A 16,512-nucleotide genomic window follows, 5' to 3' on the forward strand; every position below is an offset into this window, starting at 1 on the left:
GAGTGAAAAATGAAAGCATGGACAGAGGCTGAGACAGAGTGAGAGAGGGATGGGGAAGAAAAGGGATGCCAGGAGCATCGAGGAGGGCACGACGGTGGGAAGAGCAGGTTGGAGAGGTGAAGGAGAAGAAAAAAGGTGGAAGGAGAGCCCCCAAATCAGAACAAGCCCTTGTGCGTGTCATTAACTGGATGGCCACCGCTGTCACCTCGCCTGGTTGTCCCGGTGTGTTAGGGATGTTAGGGCATCCAGGGAGGGGTGGGAGAGCCGCTGCAGGTGGGGTGGGTGGCTGGGGGCTCTGGTGTTTGGGCTTTTGGAGGGGAATGTCCCATAGCCCATATACGTGGGAGCTGTGGGGCTGCAACAGGAGGATGCTGGAAATGCAGAGACTGGGAACGTGTGAAAATGTGGAGGTGGCATTTGAGCCCCTGGGGGTGGCGTACAGGGAACTGGGGGGATATTGGGGTGGGACGTTAAGGAGTGAGTGGTGGATATTTGGGGCATGTGCGGGGCTATGGGATATGGCATGCCACCAGCACTGGATATGAGGGGAATGCAGGGATGTGGGGAAGCTGCGTGATCAATACGGGAACCTGAGCTGATGGGGGCGCGCTGGGAAATCTGGCTATGGATGGCACTAAGGACAGGGGGCTTTGGGGATACGGCAGGCTGCTGGGGAGGGATATGGGGGCAGGAAGGAGATGGCGACCCTGCCGATGGGATACAGAGCGACTTTGGGGCAGTATGAGGCTGTGAGATATGAGGATAGCGGAACCGCTCTCTCCTGTCCTCCGCGGCCTTATCTCCACCTCGCAGCCTTCCTTCCCCTCCAGCCTCTTTCTGCCATGCCCTCAGCCCCCGGCAGCCAGCAGTGGATGAGAAAGAATCGATAGAGGGGAGGGAGCGTGCTGCCGGGCCATGAGGTCCCAACGCTGCTCCGTGACACCGGGAGGGCTGCGAGGTCACAATACCTCTCGGTGATGCAGTGCTGGGCCGTGACATCCCGACACCCCATTGTGACGCTGGGCCAGCCCACAGGCACTGCTCCGCACCGGTCCTGACAGCAGCAGTAGCTGCAGCTGCAGCGGCGGTGGTGGAAGCATGGTGCGAGTGTGGGGAGCCACGGCCCCTGCCTGCGTCCTCTTCCTCCTGCTGGTGGCCCTGTGTGCCCGGGGTGCCCAGGCTGCGCCATGGCGACCACCGGGAGCAGGTGGGTGGGCAGGGCCGGGGCCAACACCAAACCCTGGGCGGCATGGTGCTGCGCGGCACGCGTATGGATGGAGGGGACGGGGACGGGATGGCAGCAGGGCCGGGCGGGCACCGCGGGCAGGGGGCAGGCAGGAGGCAGAAGCCCCGCAGGGTGGCACGGTGGGGCCGTGGCTGCTGCGGGGTTGTTTCCTGCCGGGGGGGCCGGGAGCGGCGCTGGGGCCGAGAAGCCCGGGTCTGAGCCCCTGTGGGGCTGAGGCCGCTGGCCCCTCTTGGGAAATTTCCACCTGCATCTTTGTCCCGTGACATTGCCTCAGCCCCCTCAGTCACTGCAGGGTGCTGGGGAAGAGGGAGAGCACAGCATGCCATGGCAACGTCTCTCATCTCTGCTTGATTTTAGATGATGACGGTGTTGCTTCTCCATATCCAGCTTCTCAGCTGGATCATGGTTTGGAGCCTCAGGAGGATCCCCGAGGTACGTTGCGAGTGTGCTTCCTTGAAGGAAGATGGCTAATGGGCTGTAATAGTTTATTCGGGGTCTTCCAAGCGCGTTTGTGCCGTGAGGGGGCTTGCACAAATGAGCCCTGAATATTTCTTCACTTGGAGAGATGCCACCCCTGCCCCTCTCCACAGAGAGGGAAGAACCCAGGCTTTTCTTCCTGTTTGGGCCATGTCATTACCTGAGCCCCAGCCAGTGCCTCCCGGTCACTGAGGAAGAGGCAGGCCCCAAGAGGCAATGGAAGCTCCCCTTACCTGTGTCTGATCCCACTTGTGCCCACAGGCAGTACTGGTCAAGTGCCTCCATGGAATCCTGCTCCTGAGCCTGCCAGTATGGGTCCCACAGGTGGTAAGTTGTCCGTGTTCATTTCCTTGCTGTTTGTTAAGGGTTTGTTGAGCTAGCTCAGCAAGGGTTCAGCTGCTCACTGGCCAGGGGGCTTCTCCATGACAAACATGGATGATCATTTTTCCCGGGGTCTGCACGCTCCCCCTGCAGTGGGGTCTTCCTTTGTGTCCAGCAGAGATCTTCCCGTAAGAAACACCTGAGGGGCCACATCTTTGGCGGCGTGGTCCCTGCGGGGTGTTGCGCACAGCCTGGAGAGAGGATTTGGGAAGAGGCCAAGAGGGAGCCTCCAGCTCAGCAGGCCCCTTTGCGGCTTTGGAAATCCTGGCTCGTGTCTGGGTCCCACATCCTTGCCTGAGCCCCCTCCAGTCGCTGCAGGTCACTAAGGAAGAGGTAGATCACACCATGCACGGGGAATGTTTCTCTTCTGTGCTTGATTGCAGCAGTTCTCGTAGGCTCTGGCTACTCGACACCTCAGCCTGATGTGGACCACGAGCCTCAGGTTAATCTGCCAGGTAAGTCAGCGGAAGGCAGGAGCATCTAGGTGCTGCAGAGCCAGCAGGCACCTTGCGCTTGAGTTGAGACCTGGGGTGGGCACGGGGAGGGCCCTTCTCCGGGCAGCTCCACGCACGCTTAGTTTGTACCAGCACGGTGCCACTGCAGGCACCCAGCAACTGTTTGCAAGATGCTCTGGAGTGGCAGGGAGAGACGAGTGCCGTGGAGCAGTCCCCTCTTTGAACCGCATTCTCTGTCACTCTGGTCAGAAGGAGTATGTTGGCGTAGTTCACAGGAGGGACTCCACTTGTGTTTACAGATGGGACCGAAGGCGAAGGTGATCCAGGCTCCCAGATGGGTTCCAGGACTGAAGCTCTGGGAGATGGCCTGGGTAAGTTGTGGCTTTTGACTTCCTTTGAGAGCTGCCAGCTCAAAGCCCAAACGTCAGCCAGGCATCTCTGCAGGTGGGAGGGTATAGACCGGCACGTGTGTGTGCCCTGTCAAGGCACGAGCCCTGGTATGCTCTCCTACTGAGCTATTGATGTAGATGGCGCTGGGACAGAAACTTCTCACGGGGCTTTGGTTGCAGAAGTGTCCCCAGGGAGGGCTTTGCCAGACCCTCGGCTGCTTCCTGCGCTGGAGCCCAGCTGGTATCCCAGGGGTGGGTAGTCATTTCACTGACTTCACAAACGAAGCCCTGCTTCTCCAAATTGCACTGGTGCCAAAGTTAACTTCCTACTTTCTGTTCAGGTCCTCTAAGAGCAAAGGACAATGCTGAAATAAGAAAATCTTCCCCAACATCCCCTGACATCATAGAGGATCTCATAAAGGAGTTAGACGAGGCAGCACGTGGTGGGTATATTTCACTCTGTCCGCCATAAGACTTGGGAAGCTGAGGTTCTAAATCCATGTGTGGACACACCGTAACCTGCACAGCAGGAAGGGATGGATCAGAGCGGAGACACTCAATTTCACACCTGGCAGGCACTGGTGAGCGCCAGAGAAGGCCGAGAGCCTCTGCTGCCGCTTGTGGGTCACGCCGTGTCCCAGGGGCAGCTGCTAGCCCAGCACTACCATAAGTGGTCCGAGCTGTTCCGTGCAAACATTGGTATCCAGCCAGCAGCAAAGGGCTTCTGCTGAACTTGTGTTCAGCTCCCGCACAGCGCTGCTTGCAGCTGGGCGAGTTCAAGGCAGGAGGCACAGCCCAAGCAGTCCTTGCTGTCTCATTTGCCGGGAGACACATGTCACTGCAGGGGAAAAGCACCCTTGGCGCTTACCTCAGTTTCAGCTGATTTAGCTGTCCAATTCTAGTTGGGTTTCAAATGACTTGGCTGTGCTTCTCCTCTTGTTTGGGGACTGTGGGCTCTTCCCTGATGCCCACAACTGTGCCCACAACATGGTTCAAGAGCTTGCGGCTCAGCCTGATGTGTGTGACTCTTGCCCTTCCCATGGGATGGAGTCAGCATGATGGGATGGACATGCTTCTCAGAAGGGCTGTTCCTGCCTCTGAACTGGATGCAGCTTTTTTCTGTCCTCTTTGAAGGCACGAATTGAGCAACATCTTGCAGTGTGCCAAAAATGCACTATGTGCGATGTGAACAAGAAGATCTCCTGCAATCTCCTGGTCTCGCAGCAGGCCAGATTTTGCTGTCTGTGCTGGTAGACTGCCAGGAGTCGAACACTTAGATTTTTCTTTGTGAATGACATGTTGTTTGGAGTAGTGAGTACCTCCCCCAGAAGCCCAGGCCGTAGCTTCTAAACTTTAGGGATGTCTTTTGAGAAGCACTACCTTTCAAAGATACCGTCCTCGAAAGGAGGAGCGGTTCCTTAGGGTCACACTGTCCTGCTTTCTTTCTAAAGGGCTGGTTAGAGAGACTGTGCCGAAGAAGGTGCTTTGGCGAGGAAGCGGTCGCACACTGCCGCTCCCTGGCAAAAGAACAGAGCCAGTGAAGTCAACTGCCCCACCAGGTAAAGGCTGTTTCTTGGTCATCCGCTGTCACCAACCAGAACCAGCATGCGTGTGCAGGTTCTTGCCCTGGTACCCGCTCTTGCAGCTCATGTCAGCAGCCAAACCCAAGAGTGTCAGTAGGCAGCAAGTGTTGCAGAGGAAGGCAGGAGTGGCTCCCTGAGGATGGCTGTCTTCCCCGGGCTGTGACAGCATGTGAGAGCAGTGCAGCGGAGAGACGCTCACAAAGCTCTGTGGCTGTGGTTAGAGAGGGGTCACCTCCCAGCGCACCCAGTTCCCAGGGATTTTGGAACCTTGCTCTTGGGGGAACGAGGCCGTCAGAAGCCCATTGAGCAGACGATGGGAAACGGGACCCCTCCTGTGAGCTGAGGCCCAGAGTGATGCCCTGACCCAGTGCAAACAGGGCACTGCCATAGAGCTACTGATGTAGGTGTCGATGTGACAGAAACTTCTCACGGGGCTTTGGTTGCAGAAGTGTCCCCAGGGAGGGCTTTGCCAGACCCTCGGCTGCTTCCTGCGCTGGAGCCCAGCTGGTATCCCAGGGGTGGGAAGTCATTTCACTGACTTCACAAACTAAGCCCTGGTCCTCCAAATTGCACTGGTGCCAAAGTTAACTTCCTACTTTCTCTTCAGGTCCTCTAAGAGCAAAAGATAAAGCTGAAAGAGTAAAACCTTCCCTGAGGTCCTCTCACATCACAGGGAAAATCAGAAAGTACTTCGAGAAGGCAGCACCTGGTGGGTATATTTCACTCTGTCCGCCATAAGACTTGGGAAGCTGAGGTTCTAAATCCATGTGTGGACACACTGTAACCTGCACAGCAGGAAGGGATGGATCAGAGCGGAGACACTCAATTTCACACCTGGCAGGCACTGGTGAGCGCCAGAGAAGGCCGAGAGCCTCTGCTGCCGCTTGTGGGTCACGCCGTGTCCCAGGGGCAGCTGCTAGCCCAGCACTACCATAAGTGGTCCGAGCTGTTCCGTGCAAACATTGGTATCCAGCCAGCAGCAACTGGTGTGTGCTTGCAGCTGTGCCCAGAATATGGTTCAAGGAGGAGCAGTTCCTTGTAGTCACACTGTCCTGCTTTCTTTCTAAAGGGCTGGTTAGAGAGACTGTGCCGAAGGAGGTGCTTTGGCGAGGAAGCGGTCGCAAGCTGCCACTCCCTGGCAAAATTACAGGGGCAACACAGGCAACTGCCCCACCAGGTAAAGGCTGTTTCTTGGTCATCCGCTGTCACCAACCAGAACCAGCATGCGTGTGCAGGTTCTTGCCCTGGTACCCGCTCTTGCAGCTCATGTCAGCAGCCAAACCCAAGAGTGTCAGTAGGCAGCAAGTGTTGCAGAGGAAGGCAGGAGTGGCTCCCTGAGGATGGCTGTCTTCCCCGGGCTGTGACAGCATGTGAGAGCAGTGCAGCGGAGAGACGCTCACAAAGCTCTGTGGCTGTGGTTAGAGAGGGGTCACCTCCCAGCGCACCCAGTTCCCAGGGATTTTGGAACCTTGCTCTTGGGGGAACGAGGCCGTCAGAAGCCCATTGAGCAGACGATGGGAAACGGGACCCCTCCTGTGAGCTGAGGCCCAGAGTGATGCCCTGACCCAGTGCAAACAGGGCACTGCCATAGAGCTACTGATGTAGGTGTTGATGTGACAGAAACTTCTCACGGGTCTTTGGTTGCAGAAGTGTCCCCAGGGAGGGCTTTGCCAGACCCTCGGCTGCTTCCTGCGCTGGAGCCCAGCTGGTATCCCAGCAGTGGGTAGCCATTTCACTGACTTCACAAACTAAGCCCTGCTTCTCCAAATTGCACTGGTGCCAAAGTTAACTTCCTACTTTCTGTTCAGGTCCTCTAAGAGCAAAGGATAAAGCTAAAGGAAGAAAACTTTCCGTGAGGTACTCTCACATCATAGAGGAAATTAGAAAGGACTTAGAGAAGGCAGCACCTGGTGGGTATATTTCACTCTGTCCGCCGTAAGACTTGGGAAGCTGAGGTTCTAAATCCATGTGTGGACACACTGTAACCTGCACAGCAGGAAGGGATGGATCAGAGCGGAGACACTCAATTTCACACCTAGCAGGCACTGGTGAGCGCCAGAGATGGCCGAGAGCCTCTGCTGCCGCTTGTGGGTCACACCGTGTCCCGGGGGCAGCTGCTAGCCCAGCACTACCATAAGTGGTCCGAGCTGTTCCGTGCAAACTTTGGTATCCAGCCAGCAGCAACAACTGGTGTGTGCTTGCAACTGTGCCCAGAATACGGTTCAAGGAGGAGCAGTTCCTTGTAGTCACACAGTCCTGTGTTCTTTCTAAAGGGATGGTTAGAGAGACTGTGCCGAAGGAGGTGCTTTGGCAAGGAAGCGGTCGCACACTGCCGCTCCCTGGCAAAAGAACAGAGGCAATGAAGTCAACTGCCCCACCCGGTAAAGGCTGTTTCTTGGTCATCCGCTGTCACCAACCAGAACCAGCATGCGTGTGCAGGTTCTTGCCCTGGTGCCCGCTCTTGCAGCTCATGTCAGCAGCCAAACCCAAGAGTGTCAGTAGGCAGCAAGTGTTGCAGAGGAAGACAGGAGTGGCTCCCTGAGGATGGCTGTCTTCCCCGGGCTGTGACAGCAGTGCAGCGGAGGGACGCTCACAAAGCTCTGTGGCTGTGGTTAGAGAGGGGTCACCTCCCAGCGCACCCAGTTCCCAGGGATTTTGGAACTTTGCTCTTGGGGGAACGAGGCCGTCAGAAGCCCACTGAGCAGACGATGGGAAACGGGACCCCTCCTGTGAGCTGAGGCCCAGAGTGGTGCCCTGACTCAGTGCAGATGGGGCACTGCCTCACTGGCACTCCTGGGCTCCCGAATTTTGTTCAGTTTTGTCCCTAAGGCTCCGAGTGTGCCTCGAGCAGCGAAGGTGGGCAAGCACCTAAGACCTTTTAGAACTCCAAAGAGCTGGGGGAGCAAACCTGAGACACTGGGCCCTCAGCATTATGGCAGGGAAAACAAAGGATGGAGGGAAAACAAAGCTGAGAGGCAAAAGGGAGGCTCCAGAGTGCCTTGAGTTGCAGTGCCTTTGGCAGATTCCCCAGCTTCTGCTGAACCTCAGGAAGCATTGCGGCCTGAGGATTTTCACTTGCTCAAAGATGCTAACCAAATGAAACAGAACACTTCCTGGCAATGCCAGACCTCCTGTGAGATTACCAGTAGTGCGCAGGACACAGCAATGTCCACAATTGTTCTTGCAGGCGTGGATGGGGAGAACAATGCAAACACCGCAAAGCCCCAGAATTTCCGAAGTTACAGCGTAGGAGGCGCTGTGGCATTCTTGGTTCTCGTCCTGCTTGGGACAGTTGCGTGCTGCGTGCTGTGTGCTTGTGGGGCGTTGGAGGCAGAAAAACCAGTGAGTTGTTGTTCCCCCGCTCCCTCTCCTCCTCTCCCCCTCCCAAATTCTTTACCGTATCTTTGTTAACATTATTATATGGCTGCTGCCAGCCAGGAAGCAGTTGTCGTTAGCGTATTGTGAAGTGAGCAGTTAGTTTTTGACCAGACTCTTCTGAAATTTCTGCTGTCCAGTGCTTTAGGTGGCCTCTAATTCCTGGGCATTCTGTTCTGGAGCCCATTTTTCTGTTGCTGGTCTTAGCGAAGCTTGGCCCTTCCGCAGCAAGAGCAGAGCCAGGGACAGCCGTAGGCAAAGCGAGGTCAGGAAGAGAAATGCAGGAGCTGAGAGAGGGTGCCATCAGAGAGAGAAGCGCAGCAGTGCCAGTTCCCCCCCAGCACAAGGCACCCTGTTCTGGGATGCCCTGAATTGCAGGTGTCCGCCTCAGCCAAGGTGTGCCAGCTACTGGGAGCATGGGGATGAGCCCTGCCAGCTGCGGGCATTGCCTTGGAGAGGGGCAGTCGGTGTGTCACAGCCGCACCTGAGCGCTGCCAGCGTGCGTGTCTTCAGCACACACAGAGCTTGTGTGTTTAATTACACATCCCAAAGAGCGGATGGGCAGCACCTCACCGAACAGGGAGCCGAGGCCGTCACCTTGTTGGGCCAGGGCCAGGGCTGGGCAGGGAGCTGAGTACTGGTCCTTGCAAGGCGCTCTGAAAAAGGGCAGTCGGTGGCTGTGGTGACCGGGCCCTGCAGAGCCCGGCTGTGGACCCCTGTCTCTGCGGGGGCCAGGTCTTCTTGCTGGGACAGCACGTGCAGAGCAGGCAGGTCAGGATGGCTGGCGAGCCGCTGGGGAGGAGACAAGCTGGGGCAGGATGTGGAGGGGAGCAGAGTCCCAGCCGAGGGCACAGGGCACCCTGTTTTCTGCACAGAGCACTGTGTGCCCACAGCTCACGCACAGCCGGGTGCCTGCACCCTGCTGCCTCGCACCCGCCTGGCACCGCAGCACGGCCTCAGCAAATTCCTGTCTCCGCAGGCGCCTCGCCACAGCCCAGGCAGCCCAGACATTGACACCCGCAGCCGCTCCGTGAGCCCCTACAGGCAGCCTGACCACCGTGGTACGCCTGAGAGCCAGGCCCGACACCAGCGGCCACCATCAGTGCCTGGAAGACCGACCCGCCTGCCACCAGCCCGGCCTCCACAGCCCCCACGCACGGCAGCAGACCAATGGAAGGCACGCGACCGGCCCAGTATCCCCCAGTCCTCGTGGACACAGACATCACCTCCACAGCCCCCTCCACCCTCTTCCAATGGCTGGGGCAGCCCCCCCCGGGGTGCAGCCTTGGCCATACCTTCAATAAATATTGAATAATACAGCACAGCAGTCCGGGTCTTATGTACAGCAACACCCAGGAACCCACAGCAGGACTTTGTGACTGATTGACAAGTAACCCTGAGGGTCCTCGGTGCTGGGGGTCAGCCAGACTGTGCCCACCATGCAGGGAACGCAGGGGAAGGGAGCTGGGGAGCAGCACAGCAGGAGCAGACAGAAGGGCTGTGAGCGCGGCAGCGACCCTGCACAGCGCTCACCCGAGAACCCCCTGCTCAAACTGGCAGTGCCGCAGCCACACACAAGCCCGGGCCCTTCCTGATCCTGGGCCGAGGCCAGGCTCCCCACAGCCAGCCCTCCTCAGGTCCTGACCCTGCACGGATGGCCGATTTTGGCCAGGGCACCCCATGCCAACGCTCCTACGGCTCAGCTCTCCTCAAGGAGTACAAGAAAAAATTCCTAACTCTTTGGAGTCAGGGCTGGGATTGCCACACGCTGGCACAAGCAACTGGAACCAGAGGGGAGACCCGAGGTGCTGCCACCACCAAAGGTAAGAGATCCTCATTTGCAAAATCTCACTTGAGGGTGGCCGTCTCCTCCCATGTGGCTCCTTGGAGGAGCAGAAAGCTCGGGTCGAGCTCCGGAGTCCCCTCTGGGGGTGAGGATGAGTTGTCTCCCCGTGGATGGGCCCAGGGTTGGAGGGCACAGGGCTGAAGCTCTGTCTTCTCGGGGACAGCCAAGCCTCACCTTCTGTCCTTTGCCATGTACAGGCCTCAGCTTCTTCCTCCCTCAGATTTGTCTGGGGCCAGAAGCCGAAGGAGAGAAGGCTCTCAGTTAACGGTTAACCGGTGCACGGTTAACGGTTGGACCTGATCATCTTGTTAGCATTCACGAAGACACATAAGCCACAAAGTGATTATATGAAGGTGCTTTTATTAGGCGCTGGAAGTTAGGGGCATGCCTGCCCAAATCTAACTTCGTCCGATTTGTTCACTCAGTTCTCTTTTATCTCCTAAAATATTACATATGCATTAAGTTTTACAACACATCTATGCATATTCATTTCCTAGCTCCGCCTAGCCCCGCTTTGTATGCTAATTATCTAATCAGTCCTTCTGCGCTTGCATATCACTCTCTGGTGGTCGTCCGGGTGGTCGTCGGGATGAAGTAAGATGTCTTCATCAGAGTTGAACTTTTTACCTTTACCTACCAGTAAATTCTCTGATGATTGCCCGTGTGGGATCTGTACCACTTGTGTCCATTAACCCAATTACTAATATTCCATCCGCTAAGAATTTTATCCAACCAGCTTGTTGTCATATCTTTCTCTTCCTGTTCTGCATCTTGTTCCACTCGAGCCAGTTGTTCTATGTCATGTTCTATATCAATAGTCACATTTGGAATGTGGATGCAGCAATGATCAATACGATCTTTTAGAAATCCACATACTCCATGTTCCGTTAATAACAGCGTATCTAATGCCAATCGATTTTGTAGCACCATTTTAGTTGTAGCTTGTAGTTGGATATTAAAATCTCTAAAGCCTTACTTGTCCTGTAAGTTTATAAATCGTTTCTCTATTTCGATAAGCAGCTACCTGTGCAAATAGAGATTCTAATGCCCAACTGAATTTTAATTCTATCAGTTCCTTTCATTATGGCAAAATCTTTAATCAATCCTACCAGTAAATTCTCTGATGATTGCCCGTGTGGGATCTGTACCACTTGTGTCCATGGTACCTGGTCCTCCCTTTTTCTTCTAGATCCTTTTTGGTGGGCTACCAATATCCCTTTATCCAATTTTGGATATACCAATATTTCTCTTATCCCATAATCTGTGCTATTTTCATGTGTTACTATGCACCGGTAGTTTCCTTCGTTGACATTAGTAACACTAAACAGGGTGTCAACCCCTACTAACAAATACCTATATCCCCTAGTCCTAGGTAACTCTACAAAATCAACTTGCCAGTAATCTCCTGGTTCTATCCCTACTCTCACTCTTCCCATTTCAGCATGTTTTCTTGCTACTGGATTATTTTTCAAACAAATCTCACACTTTGACGTTACTGATTTTGCCACTGTTAACATATGTGTAGAGATAATGCTACGTTTTAAAAATGTTACCATTGCCTCTGCACCCCAGTGACACTCATTACGTCTTATCTGAAGTATTTCTCGCATCACCAAGGGGGGTATTACTACCTGGCCCGTAGCGGTTACATACCATCCATCAGAGTTCTTTCGGGCCTTTAGGAGATCTGCTAATTTCTCATCCTCTGGCGAATATCTTGCTTCCTTGGGAAGATTAAGACGAGTGGGGCCTGCCTTGAGTGGTACCAAAGCCATCACATTCCGCACCTTCCGAGCAATTTGTCGAGCTGCTTGATCTGCCAACCGATTCCCTTCTGATATCTTCGAGGTTCGTCCTTGATGGGCTTTGCAGTGCATGATAGCCACTTGTTTTGGTTTTTGTACCGCATTTATCAGACTTAACACCTCCTCGTGATATCTTATATTGGCCCCTTGTGAGGACAACAGCCCTCTTTCTTTCCATAATACTCCATGAACGTGGACCACTCCAAAGGCATACTTTGAATCTGTCCAAATATTTCCCATCTTTCCTTTACTCAGTTCCAGTGCTCGAGTTAGGGCTAACAGTTCTGCTCGCTGTGCTGATGTTCCAGGTGGTAAAGGTTTGGCTTCAATTACTGTCTTCAGGGTTGTTACTGCATACCCTGCATATCGTGCTCCATTCTTCACAAAACTACTACCATCAGTAAAAAGTTCCCAGTCATACCTTTCAAGGGGTACATCCTTCAAATCTTCAATCAAATCCATTCAAATCTTCAATCTCAGAGATCTTCTCCAACCTAAGTGATTCCATGATAGTTCAGCAAGTGTCAAACTGTCCAAACAAATTCTGTCATACAAAAAGGCAGAAGTAAATCCTTTAAAAGGTTATAGTTATAATTTGGAAAGAAGGAAGATCAGCTATTAAGACTAGAGATGTAAATCCTAGAAAGGGAAAATGCTAAAAGAGTTTGGAAGAAATCTTCTGACTGGTCTTAAACGCTCCGTTGCACTTCGAGGGAAACTCATTAACTCTTTAAGGACTGAAGCTGAAAGTACAAGTTTTGTGTCCTGAAGGGCATAAAATTATTGGAGAGTGTCCAGAGGAGGTTGCTGAAGATGGTGAAAGGTCTGGTGGGCAAGAGGTGTGAGGAGCAGCTGAAGTCTCTTGGTTTGTTCAGCCGAGAGAAGAGGCGACTGAGGGGAGGCCTCATGGCGGCCCTCAGCTTCCTGAGGAGGGGAGTGGAGGGGCAGGCGCTGATCTCTTCTCTCTGGGGACGCGAGGGAACAGCACGGAGCTGGGACAGGGCAGGTTCAGGCTGGGCGTTAGGAAAGGGTTCTTCCCTGTGAGGGTGGCTGCCAATACTGATGCCTTGTTTGAGAAGTGTCCCATGGTGGTGGTTCTTCCAAATCCAGGTCACAGAAGAAGCAGAGAAACAGCCTGCATGTTTTCCTTGCAGCAATGTCTTGACAGGCACTTTGTGAAAGCCAGCAGACACAGGCGCTGAGGAGAGAGGAGGCTTGTGAGAAAGCTGCATTTGCTCAGCATTTTCTGGCTGATGTTGTGGCCTCAGTCTGCAGCGCTCTTGCTGAGAGCGGCTCTTCCTGTGACTCAGCTGAGAGAGCTTTGTAATTTCTTCTTTTTCCGTGTGCTAGCGCCCAAAGTATGAAGATGATGGCAATGCTGAACACAGAGGGCTCCTGGTTTTGAGAGCCCTTCCGCCTCTTTCTTAAGCATTCCCTGAGTAAGGGAGAAATGAGTGGACAGGAGAAACTGGACGATCCTGTTGTCTCACTCCCAAGCCCTCGTGCAGGTCGAGGGGGCTCTGGCCCATCTCCGTGATGGTGGGGAACTGCAGGAAACAGCCAGGGCCAGAGAGGTTTCACAAAGCTCACCCCTTTAGCTATTGATCAATCTTCTGCTTTTGTTAGTTCAGCAACACCTCTGTTCTGGTTTGGTTTTGCAGCACTGAATTCATTAGAGAGCAGAAGTGGGGGACAGCCCTGCTCTTGTGAGAGAGCCTGAGGAACCCCTAACAGTGCCAAAGGGCAGCAAAAGTACGATTGATACCAAGATCATGTAAAATCCTTTTTTCTCTCTTTCTCTTCCCCCATTTCTTTTTTATGTATTTACTTATTTATTTATTTTGACGGGATGCATGAATGAGAACCCTTTATTGTAAATACCGTGCATCTGAAAGGGTGAGCCTTCAGCCAGACGTACTGGCAAGCTTTGGCTCAGCCCCAGAACTACATCATCATTGGCATAAGCACGACTGGTTGGGCAGAGGGCTGTGACTGGAGTGCTGCGAGGGACGGTCCTAGGCTCATCAGGAGGGATAGGCAGGGCAGGTGAGGCAGGGGGCTGGCGCAATGACACGGTTGAGAGCCTCTGAGTGAGGATTAAGGGACAAACCAATTAAATGGATGTTGTGGGAGTTGGAGATAGGCCTCCCATCCCGGGTGACTACACGGCTGGATGGTTCAATAAGGAATTAGGCAATGTCTCCAGATCAGCTGCCCTTGTCCCTAAGTGGGTGGGTGACTTTGGGTTGCCAGATGTTAGCAGGGAAGGACAAGGAACAGACACAAACAGGTCCAGGAAATTCCTAAAGCACCTCGATGATAACTTCTTGATCCAGGTACTAAGGGAGCTGACTCGGAAAGGTGCCCTTCTAGATTGCTGCTTGTAAACCGAGAATGTCTCCTGCGTGAAGTGGCGAATGGCAGCCATCTTGGCTATGGTGGCCACAAAGACGTCGAGCTGAAAATCTTTGGTGATAGGAAGAAAACTGCCAGTAAAACTTCCACCAGTGGCTGTGCCACTGCCGCAGACTCACCACCGGGTGCCGCCTCAGCACAGGTTGGTGGAGCCAGAGTGGTCTGGGGGGGTGGTGGTGGGATTTGTGTCCCCTCATCTTTGGGGAGCACCACGTTGTCCTCTGAGGGGAGTGGCGGCTGCCCCCTGCTCCTGGTCAGGTTCCAGGGAGCAGGGAGCAGCTGCCCCGGGAGCAGAGGATTCAGGAGAAGCGGTGGTGGGGGACCGGGGTGGATGGGGGCCTGCAGCAGGCAGGAGCCTGTGGGGTGCAGGGGCTCCCTGTGCGGCATGGCCCCCAGGCCTCAGCTCCAGCGGCGGTGGGGCACCAGTGTCCCCATCACCATGGGCTGACCCCAGACACAGCTGGGGGGACACGGAGGAGCAGCGGGTAGGGGCAGCACCGCAGGTGGGAGCGGCACCACACGAACTGTGAGCCCGGCACCCCAGACCAGGCATTGGCCTTAGGCAGCAGGTGGAGGATGGTGGGGATGTGAGCGGGCTGGTATGGGATCAGCATCGCTCCAGGGATGGGGGCAGCAAGCAGGCCCTGGAGACAGGGGTGGGGGTAGTTTGGGGTACTTTCAGGTTAGTAGGGTTTCCTTGGTTTTCCACCTCCTCTCTTTTGCAGGGGTGCCAATGCTGCTCCCATCTGTGGTGGAAGCGGGCCCTGTGGTACCGCCACTGGTACCATGGAGCTGTGATGGGGAGCCAATGGGCCGGCTGTCTGTAGGGGTCCCCAGGAGGTGCCTGTCTGGGGTGCTCGCGGTGGGTTGGGGGATGCTGGGGCTGGGGCTGCTGGGGCTGGAGTTGCCAATACCAGCATGGGCGGGGGAAGCTGGGGCTGGGCATGCTGGCACCAAGTTGGGGATGCTGCTACCAGTCCTGGACAGAGATGCCGGTAGTGGTGCTGGGACCTTGTGGAGATACCAATAGTGGAGCTGGGGGCAATCAGGGTGCTGGAGGTGGTACTGGAAGCGGGACAGTGATGTTGGTACTCGGGTGGTGATGCTCTTACTGGGGCCATGCTGCTGGTACTAGGACAGATTTGGTGGGGCATCTCCACTGGTACTGGGATGCTGATGCTTGTACTGGGACAGCAGTGCACGTAGTGGGACAGCTGTGCTGGAACTGGGACGGTGATTGTGCACCTCAAAGACTGGTCAGCCCCGTGGAAGTAATGGCTGCATTCAGAGGCGGGGAAGAAGAAAGAAGAGGTTCAACAAAAAGAGCAAAGATCAGCCACGCTTCTCACAGCATCTCCCTTTGCAAAGGCGAGTGCCCTTCAAAGCCCACAGACACCGTGTCAGCTCCTTCAACTGGCTGCCAGCCTGCGACTTGCCACCCGCAGAGCATGAATGCCATCACCTTGGCAATTCAGGAAATCATTGGGTAACATTCCCTAGTCTCAAAGACAGATTCTGTAGCCGGATAAATCACCATTGGAAATCGGGTAAAACACGAGTTTTACTTGAAAGCCTATGAGCAAGAAGTGTAAGCTGAAATGCAGAATTTCTTCGGAACTCTGCTGTGACGCTGTGCCAAGCCGTGAGGTCACAACACCTCTCCGTGACGCTGCGAGGGCCATGAGGTCCCAACGCTGCTCCGTGACACCGGGAGGGCTGCGAGGTCACAATACCTCTCGGTGATGCAGTGCTGGGCCGTGACATCCCGACACCCCATTGTGACGCTGGGCCAGCCCACAGGCACTGCTCCGCACCGGTCCTGACAGCAGCAGTAGCTGCAGCTGCAGCGGCGGTGGTGGAAGCATGGTGCGAGTGTGGGGAGCCACGGCCCCTGCCTGCGTCCTCTTCCTCCTGCTGGTGGCCCTGTGTGCCCGGGGTGCCCAGGCTGCGCCATGGCGACCACCGGGAGCAGGTGGGTGGGCAGGGCCGGGGCCAACACCAAACCCTGGGCGGCATGGTGCTGCGCGGCACGCGTATGGATGGAGGGGACGGGGACGGGATGGCAGCAGGGCCGGGCGGGCACCGCGGGCAGGGGGCAGGCAGGAGGCAGAAGCCCCGCAGGGTGGCACGGTGGGGCCGTGGCTGCTGCGGGGTTGTTTCCTGCCGGGGGGGCCGGGAGCGGCGCTGGGGCCGAGAAGCCCGGGTCTGAGCCCCTGTGGGGCTGAGGCCGCTGGCCCCTCTTGGGAAATTTCCACCTGCATCTTTGTCCCGTGACATTGCCTCAGCCCCCTCAGTCACTGCAGGGTGCTGGGGAAGAGGGAGAGCACAGCATGCCATGGCAACGTCTCTCATCTCTGCTTGATTTTAGATGATGACGATGTTGGCTCTCGATATCCAGCTTCTCAGCTGGATCATGGTTTGGAGCCTCAGGAGGATCCCCGAGGTACGTTGCGAGTGTGCTTCCTTGAAGGAAGATGGCTAATGGGCTGTAATAGTTTATTCAGGGTCTTCCAAGCGCGTTTGTGCCTTGAGGGGGCTTG

General features: G+C 55.3%; 1 protein-coding gene across 7 annotated transcripts in view; it reads left to right on the top strand.

Moving 5' to 3' along the window:
* The window catches only part of LOC125181655 (uncharacterized), a 44,572-nt gene that overhangs the window by 3,466 nt on the left and 24,594 nt on the right, over window positions 1–16,512 (top strand). For 6 of the 7 annotated variants that reach the window (XM_066985208.1, XM_066985209.1, XM_066985211.1 and 3 more), the window contains 3 exons: window positions 4,400–4,507; window positions 5,139–5,240; window positions 5,601–5,708. In XM_066985208.1, the coding sequence (XP_066841309.1) occupies window positions 4,400–4,507; window positions 5,139–5,240; window positions 5,601–5,708 (318 nt within the window). The remainder of the gene's footprint in view (window positions 1–4,399; window positions 4,508–5,138; window positions 5,241–5,600; window positions 5,709–16,512) is intronic. The other variant, XM_066985210.1, reaches the window with a different exon arrangement.

This window comes from Anser cygnoides, chromosome 31 (assembly GCF_040182565.1).
Source record: "Anser cygnoides isolate HZ-2024a breed goose chromosome 31, Taihu_goose_T2T_genome, whole genome shotgun sequence".
NCBI classification, from domain to species: domain Eukaryota; kingdom Metazoa; phylum Chordata; class Aves; order Anseriformes; family Anatidae; genus Anser; species Anser cygnoides.